This window comes from Bufo gargarizans, chromosome 4, assembly GCF_014858855.1.
Source record: "Bufo gargarizans isolate SCDJY-AF-19 chromosome 4, ASM1485885v1, whole genome shotgun sequence".
In the NCBI taxonomy this organism is placed as follows: Eukaryota; Metazoa; Chordata; class Amphibia; order Anura; family Bufonidae; genus Bufo; species Bufo gargarizans.
Window position 1 is genome coordinate 189,173,048 of NC_058083.1, and position 22,960 is coordinate 189,196,007.

Sequence of the window (22,960 nt, forward strand, 5' to 3'; positions counted from 1 at the left end):
ATTGCAACTGCTGTTTTTTTAATTTATTTTTTGGTCCAATGTGCTCAGTTAAAACCTTCAATTGTCACCAGCGATATGTTCTGAGAGAGAGAGCTGCAGCAGAAAGGACACATCCCTGGCTGAAGATAATCTAGAAGAGCAATTGGAGAAGTGAATATGGAGATCTCTGGACCCATGTGATGTACAGGGCTGGTTGTAGCTTTGTTAGGGTACTTTCACACTAGCGTTATTCTTTTCTGGCACTGAGTTCCGTCCTAGGGGCTCTATACCGGAAAAGAACTGATCAGTTTTATCCTAATGCATTCTGAATGGAGAGTAATACGTTCAGGATGCATCAAGAAGTCTTCAGTCTTTTTGCCTTTTCTGGATGGAGATAATACTGCAGCATGCTGCGGTTTTATCTCCGGCCAAAATTCCGGAACACTTGCTTGCATTGAAATGCATTAATGCCAGATCAGGCCCGAGTGTTCCAGCAAAATGGATCTGGCATTGTGGTCTGCGCATGCGAAGACTAAAAAAATTATTGCATTTCAATGCATTTGTAAGGCGGATCAGGATCCTGATCCGTCTGACAAATGCCATCAGTTTGATTTCTGCTACATCAGTAGAGGATCCAATGTCCGTGGGGCAATATCATGGGGCTGTTCTGAGAAGCTACAGTACAAGAGCAGAGACATATGTGGGGGTTGGGATTAAATGTAACCACCATTCTTCCACTCTGCTTTTGATTTTACCCAGTAATCATCATGGAGCGGCCTTAGGGTTCAGTATTTTCAGTGTCACATTATTCTGGTACATTTCTTTTTCTTTCATATTCACATTTGCTTTAGAGATTTTGCACAGGGTTAGAAGGATACTACTGCTTGGGGCATGGTTAGGGCAGAAGGGGGCAACCAGGGCATGTGCTCTGTATGCTGATTGACAGGAGAGGGACCAAGCTACTTTGACTGGGTCAGGGTGAGGACTGTGAGTGGAACCTTTGCCCCAGATTATGGAAAACCTAGCCCAGCTCTACTATTTGTGTTACATAGCTAAGGATAAGTACACACTGCATTTGGGCATTAAGCCCACCTGATGTATACATCTAATGTACCATAGACTTCCTTTACAAAGTAGAGAAAAAGTTAAATTAGTATTACCGCATAAAAAGATTTTATTTAAAATTCATTAAAAACGTGTTTCAATATACACTGAAAAAAAATATATAAACGCAACACTTTCGGTTTTGCATGAACTGAACGCAAAGATGTGAAACATTTTCTACATACACAAAAGACCCATAACTCTCAAATATTGTTCACAAATCTGTCTTCAGGCTCCATTCACATTTTGCGGAACGGAAATGCGGACCCATTCACTTCTATCGATCCGGAGATGAGGACCTGCACTTCCGTTCACGGACAAGAATAGGCATATTCTATTAGTGCCGGCGATGTGCGGTCCGCTGGTGCCGGCGATGTGTGAATGGACCCTAAATCTGTGTTAGCGAGCACTTCTCCTTTGCAGAGATAATCCATCCCACCTCATAGGTGTGGCATATCAAGGAGCGGATTAGATAGCATGAATATTGCACAGGTGTGCCTTAGACTGCCCACAACAAAAGACCACTCTGAAATGCGCACAGTTTTGCCTTACTGGGGGGGGGGGGGGGGGGGGGAGTCAGAAAACAGAAAACCAGTCAGTATCTGGTTTGGCCACCATTTGCCTCACGCAGTAGTGCAACACATCTCCGTCGCATGGAGTTGATCAGGTTGTTGATTGTGGCCTGTGGAATGTTGGTCCACTCCTCTTCAATAGCTGTGCAAAGTTGCAGAATATTGGCAGGAAATGGAACACGCTGTTGTATACGCCGATTCAGAGCATCCCAAACATGCTCAATGGGTGACATGTCCGGCGAGTATGCTGGCCATGCAAGAACTGGGATGTTTTCAGCTTTTAGGAATTCTGTACAGATCCTTGCAATATGGGGCCATGCATTATCATGCTGCAACATGAGGTGATGGTCGTGGATGAATGGCACAACAATGGGCCTCAGTATCCCGTCACAATATCTCTGTGCATTCAAAATGCCATCAATAAAATGCACCTGTGTTTGTTGTCCATAATAAACACTTGCCCATACCATAACCCCACTGCCACCATGGGCCACTCGATTTACAACGTTGACGTCAGCAAACACCGGTTGTGAGGTCGGCTGGATGACTGCCAAATTCTCTGAAACACCTTTGGAGACGGCTTATGGTAGACAAATGAACATTCATTGCACGGGCAATAGCTCTGGTAGACATTCCTGCAGTCAGCATGCCAATTCCACGCTTCCTCAAACGTTGCGACATCTGTGGCATTGTGCTGTGCGACTGCACATTTCAGAATGAACTTTTATTGTGGGCAGTCTAAGGCACACCTGTCTAATATTCATGCTCTCTAATCAGCACCTTGATATGCCACACCTGTGAGGTGGGATGGATTATCTTGGCAAAGGAGAAGTGCTCACTAACACAGATTTAGACAGATTTGTGAACAATATTTGAGAGTAATGGGTCTTTTGTGTATGTAGAAAATGTTTCAGATCTTTGAGTTCAGCTCATGCAAAATGGGAGCAAAACCAAAAGTGTTGTGTTTATATTTTTGTTCAGTGTAGATATCTGAATGCTGAAGATTATATATTTCAAAGACAACTGTGCTTAACACCATAACAAGTCAGGTGTCTTGGGCAGAGCAGAGCTGCTGGCTCTTAGCACACCATGTTCATCTCTGCCTGTGTACAATGCCCCAACTGTGGCCTGTTTTGCCCTGTAAGTGGGACTTATATAGATGTCCCAGTTACAGTGGAAAAGTGCAAATATAAAAAAAATGTATCAGAGTCTCCAGAGGACTTTTAATGACCTCTTGGGAGGCATATTACAGTATGACAGAAAAAAAAAGTAACTGTATGAGTAATAGGGGTAAACACATATGCAGATTTTTGTGTTTGGTTGTTTTTACAGTTAAAATGTTTTGTGCAGCATACCCTATTCACCTATTCTCCAATGACATCAGTGGTCAAAGGATTCAGCATAAAACACAAGTACATTTTTGAATATTCCACAGTGGAAACATTGTAGCAGGATAATCTACACAGCAGAAAGCAGTCTATCATTTATCTCGGAACAGTTGCCCTAAAGGGTTTTTGAGTTTTTGAAACAATAGAAAAATCGTAAGAAATCATTGGAAATTTTTCTGCTAGATATAGTGCGTAGCAAACTGTGGAATATAATAGTCTTACCCCCATGAATTTCTAAAAATGAAGCAGAAGATACATAAAGAGATAAATATAAACAGGAGATGTATAATTCACTAGACCACTTACCCCATTTTTGTCAAGTGAGCATTCTTCTGGAGTCCATTTAGGAACTAAACTTTTCGAACAATTAGTTTGTCTGATTTCGTACTCCAGTTTGTAGTTCCACCCACTAACAACCTAAATCAGATATTAAATGGATAAGAATATTTAGTATAAAGTAGGCAGATACTGTATTTATTAAACATAACTATGCTATTTGGATGTCTATTTTTTAAGTGTTTTCTTTTTTTTTCATGTTTGAAGTGTGATGACGAGTGAAATTTTCAGTAGTAAAGGTGCTAACATGTTTTTCTGGTGTTTCACCGAATTATCATCAGTGTGGATTTCAGGTGAATTGTGTAATGGCACTGACCACTAATGCAATAAGCCATTGCCACTACAAAATTCGGTATAAATTTATGATGTTGTGAATAATACCTCCCGACCCTTGCAATTTGGTAAAAGACCAGAGAAATATGTATGTGGATCACTAGTAGATGCATTCAATTTGTCCCATCTGGGGCATTTAAGAAATAGTGCTACGATATACCATAACTCTCAGATAGGTGTGGGTCCCACCCCTGAGACTTACTCATATCTCCAGAACAGGGCCTTGAATTGAATGGGGAGCAACTGCACATGTGTGATGTACTCTCTATACACTTTCATTGGACTTCTGAAAACGGCCAAGTGAGTACACTCGGATATTTTGAGATGATCCATAGCAGGGAATGGAGGGTAAACACGCATATGTGCCTTCTCTGTTCACTTCGGGGCTCCATTCTGGAGATAGGAGCAGGTCCCAGAGGTGGGACCCACACCTATATGACAATTGTGGTATAGCCTAATAAATGATATCCCATATAGGTGCCATACAGAAATACCATCTTATGGGCAAGTTAGACAGGATAGGTAAAGCTTCCTGTGTATCTAGTTTTTTTAAAATTAGGATGGGTGTTCCACGATGATACTGTGAGGGTGAGACTGTGGTGTAATATCGCCAGACAGGGCTGATCAGGCGCCACTGTTCAGTGTTCTGGAAGGAACAGTTACATCCTATAATAGTCAGCAATACATAGCTCTGGAAAATAAAGAAACGCTTACTAATGAGGTTTTAAATAACACACATTAAAGGAGTTTTCCAGGGTTTTAATACTGACGGCCTGTCTTCAGGATTGAAGTGAATGGAAGCAGCACTGCAGTTAGCAGCTCAGCCCACTACAGAATGGGAGGAGATGTGTAGTTCTGGAGCTGGAGCAACTCTGAATCAGCCGGTTGGTGGAGGATCAGCTGGATCAGCTATTGATGTCCTATCCTAAGGATACGCCATCAATATTAAAATCCCAGAAAACCTATTGCTATTCACTAAAAAGTGGATGTGAGTAAGAATAAAATCTAAGCACTTTATTGGTATACACTAAAAGCCCCCAAAAAAGTCAGTGATAATTTAATTAATTGAAAAAGTCACTGGTCCTCAGAGGGGAGCGATCATAGTATGGATACAATAACATCAATAAGCTGCATGAAACACAACTATGTATCAAGATGCAATAGCAGCATCTCAATTACAATTGTCATGTATCCCCATCCATATGCTAGCTTTTCTAGTCTACTGCTGGATTGTTGCTCCTCATAAAGGGATTGTTCTATATATGGGAGAAATGTTGATGCTTTCAACCTTCCAATGATGTCAAGATACAAAGCGCATCGTGGAACAGTTGTTACTCACCTGTTGTTTGGCCGTTATAAAATTTTCAAGGTCAAAGTGGAATTGGTGGTTTCCTATTCTGTTAATTTTTTCGATTGCCGACTTCATTATTGGTACCAACAACTCACTGTTTGTGTCTATGACATGAAAGCATCCCAAGCAAGGGCGATTGACAGCCGGCACAATCGGCTCTATAACTGCAAGTATTGTAAATACATGAATTAGCTTATAAGAGTTAGATGTCTTCTACACTTCCCCATGTACCCAATACAGCACTTGACATTACTTATAATTAACAGGGCTGGAGAAAGGCTTTGCATGGCCCTGGAAAACATGTTTTGTTCAAGCTCCCTTCCACATGCCATAAAATATCTAATATTAACACTTACATATTGACACACAATGCCCACATAATACTGGCACGAAACTATAATGATTCCACTGCATAATGTCTTAGTAACAGACCTATATAGTGCAGTGTTAAATATCCAAGTGTAACTGCCATTCTGCTATTATTTGTGTAATGTATAGGGGCAGTGATACTGACCATTTTTGTAATATACTTTAATTACTGAAATCATACATTTCTATTAGGAAAAATAGCTCTAAAGAGTCCAATTTTGAGCCTTAGCAATGCTCCTCTGTCTTCTGTTTACATAACACAGTCAGTGTTAGCAAGTCTCCTCTGTTATGTAAACAGAAGACAGAGGAGCGCTAAGGCTACTGTCACACTGGCGTTTTTACTGGATCCGGCAGGGCTCAGCAAAAACGCTTCTGTTACTGATAATACAACCATCTGCATCCGTTAGGAACTGATCCAGTTGTATTATCTTACTCCGCATCCCATGATGGAAAGAAGACTGCAACATTCTGCGGTTTGCTCTCTGATATGAGAACGTAAGACAATGCACTTTGGAGCATTCCGTTCTGTTCAGTTACGTTTTTTCCCCTATTGACAATGAATGGGACAAAATGGAAGCGTTTTTCTCCGGAAATTGAGATCCTATGATGGATCTCAATACCGGAAAATATAAATGCTAGTGTGAAAGTAGCCTTAGGCTCAAATGGGCCACTTTAGAGCTATTTTTCTAATAGAAATGTATGATTTTAGTAATTAAAGTATATTACAAAAATGGTCAGCATCACTGCCCCTATACAGTACATTACACAAACAAAAATAGAATGGCAGTTACACTTTAATTTAAAGGGGTATTCCCTTCATTCATATCCCCAGGAGGAGAAAGAATAGAGAGGTAGTGTCATTGTCTGGTGTAGTGTGTAGGAGCTCTGCTCCTTTCTGAATGTGTCATCTTACCTGTGTGAGGGCATCCTAGTTGGACATTGTTTGTCTCCCTTTGTCTCCTTTCCCCTCCTCACCTGTTATGTTGTTTGGTGTGGTTTATGTTGGGGTTTAGTTGTTTATGTCATGATGTTGTTTAGGTCTGATGTTCCATGTCAGGTCGGTTTGGTGTTGTGATCTGCATGTATGATTGATATTTTCCCCTGTCTGTTGTTACCTCCGAAAAGGGGGTCCTATTGGTTTCCCGGAGGGGTGAACCTAAAAGATATTTGCAACTTTGCCTGGAGCCACCTTGGATTGGTGTCCGCATGGGGGTCCAGGTTGTTTTGGTGTTTTTCCATCTTTGCTGCGGCAGGTAAGTGTTTGATGTTCTGGTGTGCTGTTGTTTCTCCAGGTGCTTACCTGCCATTCAGTTGCTACTGATTCTATATTTTCCCTTCTGTTACTAGGCCGTTGGAGACTCCGGTTTGTCCGTTTCCTTGAGGAACCGGTTGTCTCCTATCCCTGACCTCTATGCAAGGGACCGTTAGGGTCGGTAGGATCCAGGTTCCAGTGTATGAGCCCTCCCATCTTTAGGGGGCGTTCATTTGGTCAGGATTAGGGCGGCTATAGGAGGTGACAGGTGGGTGCTCTATCTATTCTGTTCTCTGGGAGTTAACGTGCGCATGTGTTTCTGCTCCTATAGAAGTAAATGAAGAATGCGGCACATATGTGCACCCACCTCTCATTTATCCTATGCCTGGATTTGGCTCAACAGGAGGGTCAGGGTTTGGGGGACCAACATAGGTGTGGCCCCAGAAGTGTGATGCACACTTAGGCCTCATGCAAACGGTCTGCATGAGGCGGTCTGCAAAAAACGGATCCACATAAAATACGGATGGCATCTGTGTGCATTCCGTATTTTGAGGAACGGAACAGCTGGCCCCTAATAGAACAGTCCTATCCTTGTCTGTAATGCGGACAATAATAAGACATGTTCTATTTTATTTGCTGAAGAGAAATACGGACATACGGAAACGGAATGCACACGGAGTAACTTCCATTTTTTTGGGCGGACCCATTGAAGTGAATTGTTCCGTATAAGGTCCGCAAAAAAAACTGGAACGGACACAGAAAGAAAATACGTTCGTGTGCATGAGGCCCTAGGGATCAAATACTTTTTTACAGTGAAAGGATTACAGTTGTGGAGATCTTTTCTTCATGCTTTAAACACGTCTTGACCTTAAAATGTACACCAAAGTGGCCTATACACATAAATGTAATTTCTGCTGGATTATAAAACCATCTGAGAGTTACTAGACTGCCTTTCACACCAGATGTCGGAGAAAGAAGGATTGGGCATGTTGGATTTCGGTATGCCTGGTTCCTTGTTCCCCTGGGATATAAGCTGCTGCCAGAGATGTCTGTCAGCAGCTTATTCTCTTCTCCATATAGAAAGCGAGGGATGACTAGGATGAACTGAAGTGTATGACCAGCTTTAGCCTCCTACAATCAGCACTCTGTCCCTCTTTGTGACATATGTTTGCAGTCTTTTTGTGATGCATTATATAATCTGTTGGTTCTCTGTACTTAATGTAACCAAACTTAGAATACAGAATAATAATAAAGATGTTCACCTTGTTCTTCTGGTAGTTTTGGCTGCTCCCCTGAAAAAAGCACACAGTTATCTTCTCACTTGGTAACCAAACTGAATCTTATTTTATAGTTTACTGTGAAATTGCAAGTTATCATCCCATCATGTCTAGCAAGTCTATGGAACTGCCTGAACAAGAAAGCACCAAGGAACAAACTTTCTTTTGATCATCGCCCACTCCAAACAACCCACCGATCAGCCAACAAACCGGCTTGTCTGATCGTATCTTTTATACACACATAAAAAACTCTCCGGTTGATAGCACATAGCCTTATGAGAAATCGTGCTGTCAACAGTATGCAAACTAAACGGTGACGAATGCTTGTACTTTTAGTTTGCATCAACTTCTTTTATTGGCACTCATTTAGGGCCAGGATCAGCATGTGTAAAACCACCCTAAAGTAAGGGCCAGGGTTATCTGGGTAAGGCTGGTGATGCCACTGCTCATCTCTGGTTGCATATACTGTCTTCTTCAGTGAATAGACAGAGGAGAGCTGGACCACCAAGGAGGTAAATAGCACAAAATGCATAAATATGATGTAAAAAAGTGAATTTGAAGAAAAAAAAGATGAAAGAAAATGTCAGAGTTGTTTAAAGGGGTATTCCCATCTCAGACAATGGGGGCATATTGCTAAGATATGCCCCCATTGTCTGAGAGGTGCGGGTCCCAACTCTGCGCGGGTCCCAGCGCTCGGCTATTTTCAGTGGCCCCGTAGAAATGAACGGGCCCTCTTTTCATTTCCCCGCTCCGTCGCTTATTGTAGCCGCGGGTCCCAGAGTTGGGACCTGCACCTATCAATGGGAGCATATCCTAGCGATATGCCCCCATTGTCTGTGATGGGAATACCCCTTTAACTCCTATTTTGGGATGTCAGGATGCAGTGATTTTTCTGTCACTGTAGCTGTAGGAGGGATTGTTTTATTGTGGGAGGGATCATTTACTAACATTGTTACCATAAATAATTGGATAAAGGGGTTTTCAGGAAGTACAATATTGATGGTATATCCTCAGAATAGGTCATCCATTTCAGATCTATGGGGGTCTGACTCCTGGCACCCCCAACAATCAGCTGTTTGAAGAGGCCACAACGCTCTGGAGAGTGCTGCTGCCTCATGCTAGGCCAGGGACATCATGTATGTTCAATGGTCACATGGCTTATGTGTAACTCAGTTTCATTCAAATGAATGGGCCTGGGCTGTAGGACCAAGCACAACTACTATGCAATGTACGGGGCTATGCTTGGTGTGCTATGAGGAGGATGCAGGTGCTCGGCTTCTTCAAATAGCGGGTGCAGGGAGTCAGACCCCACTGATTGGATACTGATGAGCTATCTGGAAAATCGGTTCTTAATGTTGCACTCCCAGAAAACACCTTTCATTTTATTGTATGGGCTGTTACAATGGCAGTAGTTATGTACGTTTGTATTTTCTGGCAAAAAAAATTTAACTTGCAAGAGGAAAAAAGTTTTTTTTTTCTTTGAATTTGTTTTCAGTACACTTAAACATAAGAAAGTCACAAATTTTTCAAACCAAAATTTGTATACATCAAAGCTCAAGTCTACGCCAAACTCAAGCTATCGTAGATTTGATTTTCTGGTGCACGGAGAAGAGACACGGCTCTAAGGTGCATCTCGTTCCAGTGGTCTTGATGGATCCCCTCCCCACTTGTGTAGTCATTCATAGTTAACTGTCTCTGTGTACTAGGAATGGAGTTGTTGGGTTTAAATAAAACCCTTGGATTACCCCATTAGAGCATCTGTGATAACTGAGGTGTTCTCTGAATTAGCGATGACTGCAATGTTTCATGAGCAATTATTTTATGGCTGCCCTGGCTAGCACCCCTGATTATGGGGACTCTCAGAAGCAGGACCCAATTATCCATATCATGGTTGATGCCGCATTGTACATACCTATTGTATCAGAACAATGGTGGTTAAAGATACCCCCACGTTTTATTTCTGTATTGACTTGAACATGTGCTGAGCATTCACGATATTCCTGGACAGAGAAGAAAAGATGCCTTAACGAGACTGTATGTGATTAGTCTTGTCTGTGGATGGTGCCTGCTATTGCCTCACCATCCCACTGACTAAGGCCCCTTTTACACGAGTTCCACGCATCGGACTCGCAGCATGTGTCAGTGAGAGCGCCCCCTCGTCCTGACCTCCCAGCACTGACTGTGTCGCATAGCATTATATTGATTTATGATGCTAAATAACCCTTAGAGGTCTGGAATGTATTGGATAACACTGACAGCATTATGTCAGTATTATCCAATACATTCTAGAACTGTAAGGGTTACATAGCAACATAAATCAATATGATGCTATGTGACGCCATCAGTGCTGGGAGGTCAGGAGCTGCCGCATACTTGTGCTGCAAGTCCGGAGCGTGAAACTCGCTCATGTGAAAGGGGCCTTAAAGGGGTTATCCATGAAAAGATATTTATGACTTTGGATAGGTCATCAGTATCAGATCTACAGGCGTCTGAAACCCAGGACCTTCACCGAACAGCTGTTAGAAGAAGCCTTGAGCGCTGCAGCCTCTTCCTAGGCCAGTGACATCACTACATCGGTCACATGGCCTGGTTGCAGCTTAGCCCTACTAAAGTCAATGGGGCTGAGCTGCAATACCAAGCACTGCCACTATACGATGTATGGCGGTGTCCTTGGAAAGCCTGCATCACTCACCAGAGCTCCGGTAAGCGCAGTGTCGCCCTGAAACAGCTGATCGGCAGGGATGCCGGGACTTGGACCCCACTGATGTCATAGTGATGACCTATCCTGAGATAAGTCATCATTATCTTTTCCAGGATAACCCCTTTAAAGGGATTGTGAGGTTGAGCTGCAATAGGAGACATATCCAATGGATAGCAATAATACGGTTTGTGGAAAAAACACACATTTTTTCTAATCTTATACGACTCTTTTAAATGTGCTATAAATTATACAAATATTCATATGTTTTACTTCACATAAAATGTGTATGGTTGTTTTATTACATACATACAATATATATTCTGATAATCTGAAATCACATATAATAAAAAAAATAAAAGCTTGTGAAGTGATCCAGACTTACCGCTCCATTATCTTTGAAGGCACATATTTTCCAATTTAAACCATTTTTCACTTCACACACACTTTCCTGTATCTTGAATTTGATGAAAATGTTTATCAGGATACCTTCCTCCTATATGTGAAAAAATTAAATAAGGAAATTCATCAAACATGTCATGCACTGTTCTTTCTTTATACTGAAAAAAGTAATAGAGACAGATGCCGCTTTCTGCACCCTGTTCTGACTGTAACACAACTCCCATTTTCTCACTTAAAGGGGTTGTCTTCAGAAAATAGCATTTATCATGTAGAGAAAGAGTTACCCTTTAATTGTTGCATTCCTCGTAAAATAACAGGGGAACAATTTTTTCCTATAATTCTATGCTCCATTTTTCTGTTATTCCTACTAGAAATTTATGACTAAATTGACAACTGGATGTTAGCAGTTGTGGGTGTCTCCCTACACAGTCTAATACAGTGCTGACACTGTCAAAGTGTATAGGGGCAGACCCACGGGGCCCCATAGCAAAACTTGGGGCTCCACAACACCATGACCACCTTAGGTAGCAAGATTATGAAAAGCCTATATTTATGCTGGTTTTCTTATTGCACAGGGATCATTCACAAAGTGATGGTGGAAATATGCACTGTGATGTTACAGCACAGGCATAATGTTCACAATACAGCAATCAGGCTCACAGTAATATCACAATAGTATGATAGAAAATATGTATAGTGATATACAGAAATCAATCAGTGATGTCACAGCACAGAGATAATGCATAAAGTAATGCAGTCTTCCATTGTCTATATACATCACTATTCCTGGGTACAGATGTCCTCCCTTAGTTATTGGGGCTCTATAGCAGCTGCTAGGCCTGCTACCCTGGTAGTTACACCCATGGACAGATACCTTGCACCCAGTTCAAAAAATGTCTCAAATTTTGTTGTGCAGTTTGGCACAACTAGTTTCAAAATAAGTGGGCGTGGCTTAGTGGGAAAGGGGCGTGGCGTTGCTGGAAAAAGCGGCAGAGCTATGGCGGGTGCAGAAATACCAGACACACACCGGCCCCGGTGCCTATCTGTCACACAAGCAGGCACCACAGTGAATTCCCACCTGTGTGATTGCCATCTAAACAACTCCATTAGATGAGTCGACCTTATTTTCAGTTGCAGCAATTTCAGATCTGCTGCATTACTATCACTAGTCTTGAGCGAATAGAGCTTCAGATCATAGATCCAAAGTCGATTCGTTAAAAAAGTGTTGTTTCCATACAGCATTAAAATGTAAGGGCTCTGCGTAGCCAAAATTCCTCTCAGATAAAGTTGCGCGAGACTTTGATGAATGACTTCTGTATTCCTATCTGCGTATTTAAAAACATTTTAAAATAGGAATCCGAAGTGGGTTTTGGTACCAAGGTACCAGCCAGTAGCAAAGCCAACTTCAAATTCCTATTTTAAAATGTTTTTAAGGCCTCATGCACACTGCCATTGCCCGGCTGTGGCCGTGTTGAGGCCCACAAACAGCGTGTCCGCAATTTGCGGGCAACGACCGTGTGCTCCCCGCATCACGGATGCGGACCCATTCAATCCATCCGTGCCTCCCCACCGCAAAAAAAAATAGAACAAGTTTAGTGTGCGGACGGATCACAGACCTATTCAAGTTAAATGGGTCTTAAGCCGTCCTGGCTGCCATACGGATGTTGCCCATGCATTGGGGACCGCAAATTGGAAATTCACTAATACCGTTCTGAAAAAAAGACGTATGTATAGATGAGTGAATCGAAGCTGAAAAATTTGATTTGCACCGAATCCGAATTTCTTCACCCTTCGTGGTACCGAATCAAATTTTTTCCTAAAATGGCTGCTCCACGTGTGAGGACATGGAGAAAGGAACTCTGGGAAGGCGGGACCACCCATAATGCCATGCATGCAGCCAATCAGCAGCCAGCCAGCCCTGTGATGTCACAGCCCTATAAATAGCCTCAGCCATCTTGGCGATTTTTCAGTGTACTAGAAACAGTGCTGGAAAAAAACTTCACAAGTGCAGGGAAAGATTGTTTAAGGTGTAGGGAACGGATAGGGAGGAATCCTTCCACAGCATTTATGTTGAACACGGTTCAGTAGGGAAGGTTACAGCCTGGGTAATAGGAACAATCCTATTACACCTTGCTGCACTCACTGGGCACCCAAATTGCCATTATACAGCTCTGTAATTCCAGCAAACCGTTCTTGTTATTGGGGTGTTACAGCCATTAACAGGGTTTATTACAAGGAAATAATTATATGTCTTATTTGCCCTTGTGCAGTTATATGTTCGAAAGCTTGTATTAATGGGGAAAAAGGGCTTATTAGCCATTGTGTGGTGAAGTGCTAAAATTACAGCACTTTTTGTTGTGTATTAGTGGCAAAATAAAAATATATTTGTCGTTCAGCGGTGTAGTTATATGTTCTAAAGCCTTTTGTGGCGTGTATTCAGGGCCGGCTCCAGGTTCATGTGGGCCCTTGGGCGATAAATCCCAGTGGGCCCCCGTGAGGCATTTTTTTACATTGACATGTCCCCCTGTGGCTCCCACACGGTATAATGACCCCCAGTGACCCCTATACAGTATAATGACTACTAGTGGCCCTTCACACAGTATAATGACTACTAGTGGCCCTTCACACAGTATAATGACTACTAGTGGCCCTTCACACAGTATAATGAACCCCCAATTCCCCCCCCCCCCCCACTGTCTTATGACCACCTGTGGCCCTGCATTCAGAATAATAACCCCCAGTCGCCCCCATTCAGAATAATGACCCCCAGTAGCCCCCACACTGGGGGAATACTGTATGGAGGGGGCTCTGGGGGTCATTATACTAAATGGGGGACACTGAGGGTCATTATACTATGTAAAGGGCCCTCACAGTATAATGACCCCACAGTGACCCTCCATGCAGTATAATGACCCCCAGTCGCCCACACACTGGGGGTTATACTGTATGGAGGGGGCACGAGGGGTTATTATATTTAATGGGGGCTCTGGTGGTCATTATGCTAAATGGAGGGTCAATGGGGATCGTTATACTAAATGGGGGGCACTGGGAGTCATTATACTGTGTAAGGGGCCCTCACAGTGTGATGAATGACCCCCCAGTGGCCCCCTCACATACCTATCATTGCAGGGGAGCTGGTCGTCCTGTCCATCACTAACCGCAGCTCCCTGCGCTCCTTCTCTCAGGCGGCCGCTGCAGCAGTGAGCCAGGCCTGGAGGAGAGAAGGAGATGTGCAGTGATGTAGCTGGAACTGACTGGGCCCCACAGCAAATTTTAGGACGCCCCCCTCCCCCTCAATGTGTGTTCACATCACGTTTTTCCTATCGGTTTGATGTATACAAATGCGCAGCACTCCACGTTTTTGTATCCTGCAGAGTCAAGTAAAAAATGCATACGTTAACGTATATGTTTTTTTACAATGGAACTGAATGGTGACCGGACGCCACTGTACGGCATCAGTGTGAGGCATCTGTTAACGCATACATTTTTGGTATACATTAAATAGATGGCACAAATGGGATGTGAACCCAGCCCTAGTGTCAGAATAAGCAGCAGTACACCGCGGAGCAGTGTGGCGGAGAGGGGAGGCCGCCATGTACTGACAGAGCGCTACCTGGTCCTGGTGGTCAGGGATGAGGACTGTGTTTCCCAAGGATCATTTTCTACTGGGAAATACAGGGCACAGTATAATACACTAGAATCTATATAATATAAAGATATTAGCCCTCCCCCGAATAATAATACAATTAGGGGGTCATTTATTACATAGAAATATGTCTATGTAAGGCTACTTTCACACTTGCGTTCGGGGCTCTGCTTGTGAGTTCCGTTTGAAGGCTCTCACAAGCAGCCCCGAAAGGATTCGTCCAGCCCTAATGCATTCTGAGTGGATGCGGATCCGCTCAGAATGCATCAGTCTGGCACCGTCTGTCCTCCGCTCCGCTCAGCAGGCGGACACCTGAACGCTGCTTGCAGCGTTCAGGTGTCCGCCTGGCCGTGCGGAGGCAAACGGATCCGTCCAGACTTACAATGTAAGTCAATGGGGACGGATCCGTTTGAAGTTGACACAATATGGCTCAATTTTCAAACGGATCCTTCCCCCATTGACTTTCAATGTAAAGTCTAAACGGATCCGTTTGCATTATCATGCAAACGTATACGTTCTGAACGGATGTAAGCGTTTGCATTATAGGTGCGGATCCGTCTGTGCAGATACCAGACGAATCCGCACCTAAACGCAGGTGTGAAAGTAGCCTTAGGCGTATTTCTGACACAGATTGTGGCGCAAAGGTCCTTAGCACCGCAATCTGTATCTTTTCCCACTCATGCCAGGTCTAAAAAAGGATGGCGTGGGCAGGGAAGGGGATACAGTTATGGCCATGCAGTTATTGGATACCATCGCCATATAGTGATAACACCGCCATACAGTGATAAAACCACCATACAGTGACCGGATAAAAGGGTATAAGAGGGCACAGTACAGGGAATGACTATGGGCACTGGACAGGGTGTGGTAAGAGGGCACAATGCAGGGTATAAAGGGGCACAGTACGGGGTGGGGGGCACAGTCACATGACCCTGTGACGTTAGAAGGTCCTTATGGTGAATGCTGTTCAGATGCCACCATAATGAGAGGCAGATGAGTGAGACAGGGGCCCTGGGTGGACAGGAGGGGTGGACACAGCAAGTAGGGGGAAGGGGCCCTGAGGGGGATTCATACAAGAAGTAGGGGCAGGAGTTCTGTGCAGGGCAGCAACAGGAGATAGGAGGGTGAAACAGGAGCTCTGGATACATGAGGGAGGAAAGGAGACAGCAGGGACCCCATGAGGATGAGATAGGACAGGATATGGGGGGGGGGGGGGCAGGTGTCATGGGAGCAAACTGCTTAATGAAACAGTAACACAACTAAATAGAATGAAGCAGCAGCCGATCGAAGAGTCCCCCCCTTCTGTCCCACAGACAAGAGACATTCACAGTGCAGACTGCAGACTCACTCACAGCTCCAGCCCTCCGGTCTCTCTCCTCAGGCAGCTCCTCAGGCAGCGTGTGTCCTGTGTAGAGGGGGTGTGGTCTGAGTCTCTGCAGCTCAGGGGGCGTGTCTGAGTCTCTGCAGCTCAGAGGGCCCCACCAAAGGGGTACTGCGTAACTGAAATAACAGCAGTGAGAGCTCCCATCTGTATTGATGGAAGTGCTCATAGCAGCTCAGTGGGCCCCCCCAGGAGCATTGGGCCCCGGCACTTTTCCGGGGATGCCGGGTTATGACGCCGGCCCTGCGTGTATTAGTGGAAAAATAAAAATATATCTGACCCAGAGACGGTTGAGGCGGACATCAGTGACGTGCAGACAGTACTCGATAATGATGATGTAACTGATCGCACTTGAGAGAAGGGCTGTCATCATCATCGGGAGAAGAGGCAGCAGCGGAGCCAGCAAGTTGCTAGTGTGGCCGGGAGTCAGCAGGGTGGCAGCAGTGGGAGGTCGGTAGCCAAATGTGCCCGGGGTAGACCACCCACTTCGCAGGAGCCTACCTGCCCAGGAAGTAGCGGTGCATGGGTTCACAGAGGCAGCGGCTGTAGCAGTCAGTCAGTGCATAGTGTTGCGGGTAAAATCACCTACTTGGCGGTGTGTCCGTTTTTTGGTAAGCCACCAGAGGGGGTGAACATGGCCATATGTAGAATCTGTGGGCAGAAGGTGAAGGGTGGCCAGGGTGTCAATGTTGGCACCACGGCCCTGCGTCAACATATGCAGCGTCACCATAAAGTGGCCTGGGAGAACAGTGGCCCTGATGTGGTGGTCCAGCCTGCCGCAGCAACCGCTACATCATCCGGTGGCACGCAGCTGATTTCAGGCAGTCAAGGCTCCACCACCTCAGCCGAAGAGAGCTGTCTGTCCTTGCCATCATCTGCTGGTCCTGATGCTCCTGCTCCTCGCCTTCCTACTCCTTGTCAGTCATTCCGTCAGCAATCGATCACCGAAGCGATTGCCAAGAGACAACAGTGCGTGCACTCATCCAACGGCGCAAAAGCTAAACGTGCTTCTGTCCAAGTTGCTGGTGCTGCAGTCCCTCTGATGGCTTGTGCCAAGCCGAGGTAGATAGTCCCAAGCCATCATTTTTCTGCCAAAAAGGCAGTACCAGCACTGCACACACATGTAGAACAGAAGGTGGGTCAGTTCTTGAGCCTGTCGGTGTCTGCCAAAGTTCACAGCAGCGCCGACGCGTGGAGCTGTAACTACGGTCAGGGACAATACATGTCCTTTACGGCCACTGGGTGAATGTGGTTCCTGCACAGCCACACCAGCAACTTGGCCAGGTGATGCCGCTTCCGCCTCCACATTCTCACGCTGTTGGTCCTGCGACAATGTCCGCCTCTGCCTTCTCATCCTCCACCATGTCCTCAGCCTCCACTGCAGGGACAATTCACAGTGCCCCTCCAGCATACCACAAGTGCAGGGCACGGCTGTGTTACGCTGTTCTGCACCTCATTTGCCTGGGCACACCCTCCTTGAGCTGCAGTGGCAGAACGGCATCCCCCAACATAGGTTGATATGCGACGTTTCCTCCCATTGGAATTCCACCCTCCATATGTTGGACTGACTATACGAACAGAGAAAGGCCATAAACGATTTCTTGATGATCCAAGTGGACAGGAGTACTCCCCTGAGTAACTTCGATGTCAGCTAGTGGCAGCTCATGCGTGACACCTGCCTTTTGCTCAGGCCCTTTGAGGAGGCCACATTATTTGTCAGTTGCCAGGACTACAGGATGAACAATGTCATTCCACTGCTTTATGTCCTGGAACAGATGCTGGTAAATCTGGCTGGTCAGGGGACTGGAGACGTGGCACCTAGATCTCATGGCCACATGAGCCCTGTGGGGGATGAACTTGAGGAAGACATTGGAGCACAAGCAATGTGTAGCGAAATGGGTGGTTTTTATACACAGGTGACAGGAGAGGAGGAGCAGCCAGAGGAGCTACAGCATTCGGCAGAGGGATGACTTCTGGCTCTCCACGTTGTTGGGCCCTCGCTACAGGTCCAAAATGGGGACCTTTTTACACCCACTGAGAGGCAGGACAAACTGAACTACTATAGAGACATCTTATGTAGTCAGTTGGCCACTACCTATCTGCGCCATCATCCATCCTCTCGCAGGTCTGACCGCGGGGCCCTTTGCGCTCACGTTCCACTGCCATGGCTGCTGGGGAGGGGTGGCAGGAGCAGTACCAGCTCCATCAGCAGCAGCCTGAGTCTAGAGTCGCTGATGAGCAGATTTCTTAACCTGCATAGTGAAGAAGCTACTCACCAGCAGCTAGACATAGAGCAGGACCTGAACCAGCAGGTGGTGGCATACTTGGACAGCACCCTGCCACACCACATTGAAGATCCGCAGGACTACTGGGCAGCCAAACTGGATTTGAAGCCGCAAATGGCAGAGTTTGCCCTGGAAAAGCTGCCCTGCCCGGCCAGTAGTGTGGCATCAGACCGGGTGTTGAGTGCGGCGGGGGCCATAGTTACCCCAAAAAGAACTCGCCTGTCCACCCAAAATGTGGAGAGACTGACCTTTTGTCAAGATGAATCAGGCATCTATCAGCCACCCACCAATGCCTGATGCATCAGGCTAGATCATCCATGGTGTCACACCAACACTTTGACAAAAGAGACTGGTTTATTTTGGCTACCTGCCTCAGCTACTATTTTGATGCTGCCACCCGCCAAATGCCACACATATGATGCCAAGTGCTTCTTCTTACACCCACCATCGTCAGCAGGTACTGTTATTGTCATCCACCTCCCCACTTTGTCACCGGGTCACTCTGTGGTCTCCTGATGCTGCTGCCACCTCCATACTCTGTCACCTTGCCACTCTGTGGTCTCCTCATGCTGCTGCCACCTCCACACTATGTCACCTTGCCACTCTTTGGCCTCCTGATGCTGCAGCCACCTCCACACTATATCACCTTGCCACTCTGTGGTCTCCTCATGCTGCTGCAACCTCCACACTGTCACCTTGCCACCCTGTGGCCTCCTGATGCTGCTGCCACCTCAACACTATGTCACCTTGCCACTCTGTGGCCTCCTGATGCTGCTGTCACCTCCACACTCTGTCACAGGGTCACTCTGGTGTCCTCATGCTGCTGCACCTCCACACTATGTCACCTTGCCATTCTGTGGCCACCTGATGCTGCTGCTGCCACCTCCACACTCTGTCATTTTGTCACTCTATGGCCTCCTGATGCTGATGCTGCCACCTCCACACTGCCATTTTGCCACTCCATGGCCTCCTCATGCTGCTTCCACCTCACCACTATGTGATAGGGCCACTCTGTGGACTTCTTATGCTGTTCCCACCCTCCTCACTTCATGACTGGCCCATTTTTTTGCCTTTCAGCCTGGCTGACATTATCATTTATTTGACCCTTCTTCTGATCTGTCAGAAGGAAGGAAAAATGTGACTCACAACGGATCCTGTAGGTGAAGCAACTGTAAGGCCTATATGGTCCCATCAGAATTTACTTATGATTTGGTAGCCAAAAGCAGTAGTGGGTACAAAACACAGAAGACATGCAAATATTCCATTCACATGTCATCTCTGTTTTGGATCCAATCCTGTTTTTTTGGCATTAGCAATACTGATGGATTACTGACCAAATGCTGACCAAGTGAAGGAGGACGCTTCACAGACAGGATCCGTTTCTTGGGAGTTATTGTTCTTACGGATCAGAGGAAGGGCAAAATAATCAGTGATGTCAACACAAACTTACTGCTGACACCCTCTCCACTCTGTCGGGGGTCTCTACTTGTATAAGCGTTTAATAGAACAGGTTCTGTAGACATCTATGTGGAATCAGCTGACAAAGGTGTAAAAAGACTGCTCTTCTTCTTGGCGCTAACATCGACCTGTAAGGCTCAGTTCATACTTGAGTTATTTCATCAGTTTTGGCCCGTGACTGCCCAAATAAGTGAAGTGTGCAGTGATTCTAAGAGCGATGCCTGTCATCTGCTTGTCATACTGACTCACAGTATTATTTGACTACCACAGCAGACTCCCTATGTGTGTTACTGCAAGGAACAGTGTTCTACACCACTATAAAGGCTCTCTGCAGCCAGGTGCTGAGGAATGGATTGGAAGCAAAGCGATTCCACGTGCCTCCGCAACGCAAAAGAATAGAATAACGTATCTTGTGGATTTCAGACCCATTCAAGTGAATGGGTCCGCAATGCACGCGTTCTGGCCGGGTGCACGCTGTTTGCGGATGCGGGCTACCAATCCATGCCTCAGCACTGCACCACTCCCTATCTTGTGGATTGCGGATCCAGTCAAGTCAATGGGTCCGTATCCGTAATACGAAGTGCTCACGGCTGGTGTCTGTATATGGCAGACCTGATTTTTATGGTCCGCAACATGAGCATGGGGCACACGCACTCGTGTGCATGAGCCCTAAAGGACAGATAGGACTTCTCTTTTTGTTGAATTCACTCCTAGTTTTGGCTTCCAAAACTGCATCAGAAAACCTGACCGTGTGGTCGTTCTCATAGGGTCATATAGGAAACTAAGGCTACTTTCACACTGGTGTTTTGGCTTTCCGTTTGTGAGATCCGTTCAGAGCTCTCACAAGAGGTCCAAAACGGATCAGTTTTGCCCTAATGCATTCTGAATGGAAAAGGATCCGCTTAGAATGGATCAGTTTGTCTCCGTTTTGTCTCCATTCCGCTTTGGAGGCGGACAACAAAACACTGCCTGCAGCGTCCGTCTGACGAAACTGAGCCAAACGTATCCATCCTGACAAACAATGTAAGTCAATGAGGACGAATCCGTTTTCTATGACACAATCTGGCACAATAGAGAACGGATCTGTCCTCCATTGACTTTCAATGTTGTTCAAAACGGATCCGTCTTGGCTATGTTAAAGATAATACAAACGGATCCATTCTGAACGGATGCAGACATTTGTATTATCTGAACGGATCCTTCTGTGCAGATCCATGATTGATCCGCACCAAACGCGAGTGTGAAAGTAGCCTTACATTTTGAGCCACCTTGCCAGCCTTTCCTACCTTTTTGTTGGCCTCTGTGATTCTGTACAGGACAAACTGGTTCCCAGATGCTTTATTTTCATTGATGAACTGCAGCACCTCATCCGCTGCTAGAAAGACATTCGGGTCATCGCAGTCTGCTTCTTCAGTACTAGCCTGGTTCGCAGAACCTAGGAGACAGTAGGAGCAGAGGAGCACAACAGGCAAAAACCTCATTTCGGCCTCTGATTCCCTGGACTGATGGATAGTGCAGAGGAGATTGTGGACATGTGGCAAACATTGGGAGGGACAGAAGGCAAACAAAGCAGTGGACAGAGAGCAGTCAATGAACTCTATTGGCAGATGCTACCCAATCCGCACAATGCAAACAGCTCTGTGCGGGGGCTGTGCAGTCTTTGAAGGTTGTGTGGATCACGTAACAGGGTCCACAGCGTATAAAGTTGTGCAATATCACTACTAGTGCTGGAATAATATATACTGCTACGTACCTTCAACGTTTATAAAATCTCAAAGTGGGATAATGTGTGCAGCGGTCAAAGCACACCGCCATGCCTCTAAGGCTACTTTCACGTATGCGTCTTCCTTTCCAATGTTGAGATCTGGCACTAAACATAATTCGGCAGTAAAAAAAAATGTAAGTCAATGATGCTGGATCCGTTTTCAAACTGAAAAAAGCCGGATCCAGCGCCCATTGACTTACAATAGTGTTAGTGCCAGATGCGGTTTGTTCATTTTCAATTTAATACAACCACATATAAACGGAACGGATGCAACCGGTTGTATTAAATCAAACTGAAGCGTCTTATGCCAGATCTCAAAAACGGAAAAGAAATCGCATATGTGAAAGTAGCATCATTCCTCCCATAGCATTATACACACCCAGTCCCCTTAATGCCCCCACATAGAAATTATTCCCCCTTTGTGTCAGCACACATCAGTAATGCCCACACTGTGCACCCTTCACAGAAGTCATGCCCATATGTGCCCCCTTCATGGTAGTTATGCCCATATGTGCCCCCTTCATAGTAGTTATGCCCATATGCACCCCTTCACAGTAGTAATGCCCACATTGTGCCCCTTACAGTAGTTATGCCATATGCCACCCTTCATGGTAGTAATACCCACATTGTGCCCCCTTCACAGTAGTTATGCCCACATTGTGCCCCCTTCACAGTAGTAATGCTCACATGTGCCTCTTTCACAGTATTTATGGCCAGATATGTGCCCTCTTCATGGTTGTTATGCCCAGATGTGTGCCCCTTCACAGAAGTTATGCCTAGATATGTGCCCCCTTACAACACTTATGCCCAGATATGTGCCCCTTCACAGTAGTTATGCCTAGATATGTCCCCCCTCACAATATTATGCCCTGATATGTGACCCCTTCACAGTAGTTATGCCTAGATATGTGCCCCCTCACATCACTTATGCCCAGATATGTGCCCCCTCACATAACTTATGCCCAGATATGCCCCTTTCACACTAATGCATAGATGTGCCCCTCACAGTAGCTATGCCCAGATATGACTCCTCACAATAGTTATGCCCAGGCATGTGCGACTTCACAAAAGTTCGGCCCAGGTATGTGCCACCTCACAAAAGTTCTGCCCAGATCTGCCCCCTTACAGTAGTTATGCTAAGATATGCACCCCCTTCACAGTAGATTTGCCAAGATGTGCTTCCTCACAGTTGTTATGCCCAGATGTGTGCCCCCTTACAGAAGTTATGCCTAGATATGTGCCCCCTCACAGCACTTATGCCCAGATAAATGCCCCGTCACAGTAGTTATGCCCAGATATGCCCCTTTCACACTAATGCCTAGATGTGCCCCTCACAGTAGCTATGTCCAGATATGACTCCTCAC

At 45.6% G+C, this 22,960-nt stretch overlaps 1 protein-coding gene across 1 annotated transcript in view; it reads right to left on the reverse strand.

Moving 5' to 3' along the window:
• The window catches only part of LOC122936326 (T-kininogen 2-like), a 33,177-nt gene extending 11,808 nt beyond the window's left edge, over window positions 1-21,369 (reverse strand). Inside the window, exons 1-6 of the mRNA XM_044292475.1 lie at window positions 21,118-21,369; window positions 11,045-11,155; window positions 9,874-9,961; window positions 7,947-7,976; window positions 5,052-5,227; window positions 3,350-3,460 (exon numbers count right to left, since the gene is read on the reverse strand). Coding sequence (XP_044148410.1) covers window positions 3,350-3,460; window positions 5,052-5,227; window positions 7,947-7,976; window positions 9,874-9,961; window positions 11,045-11,155; window positions 21,118-21,312 — 711 coding nt within the window. The 5' untranslated portion in view covers window positions 21,313-21,369. The remainder of the gene's footprint in view (window positions 1-3,349; window positions 3,461-5,051; window positions 5,228-7,946; window positions 7,977-9,873; window positions 9,962-11,044; window positions 11,156-21,117) is intronic.
• Between the last annotated feature and the right edge of the window lie 1,591 nt (window positions 21,370-22,960).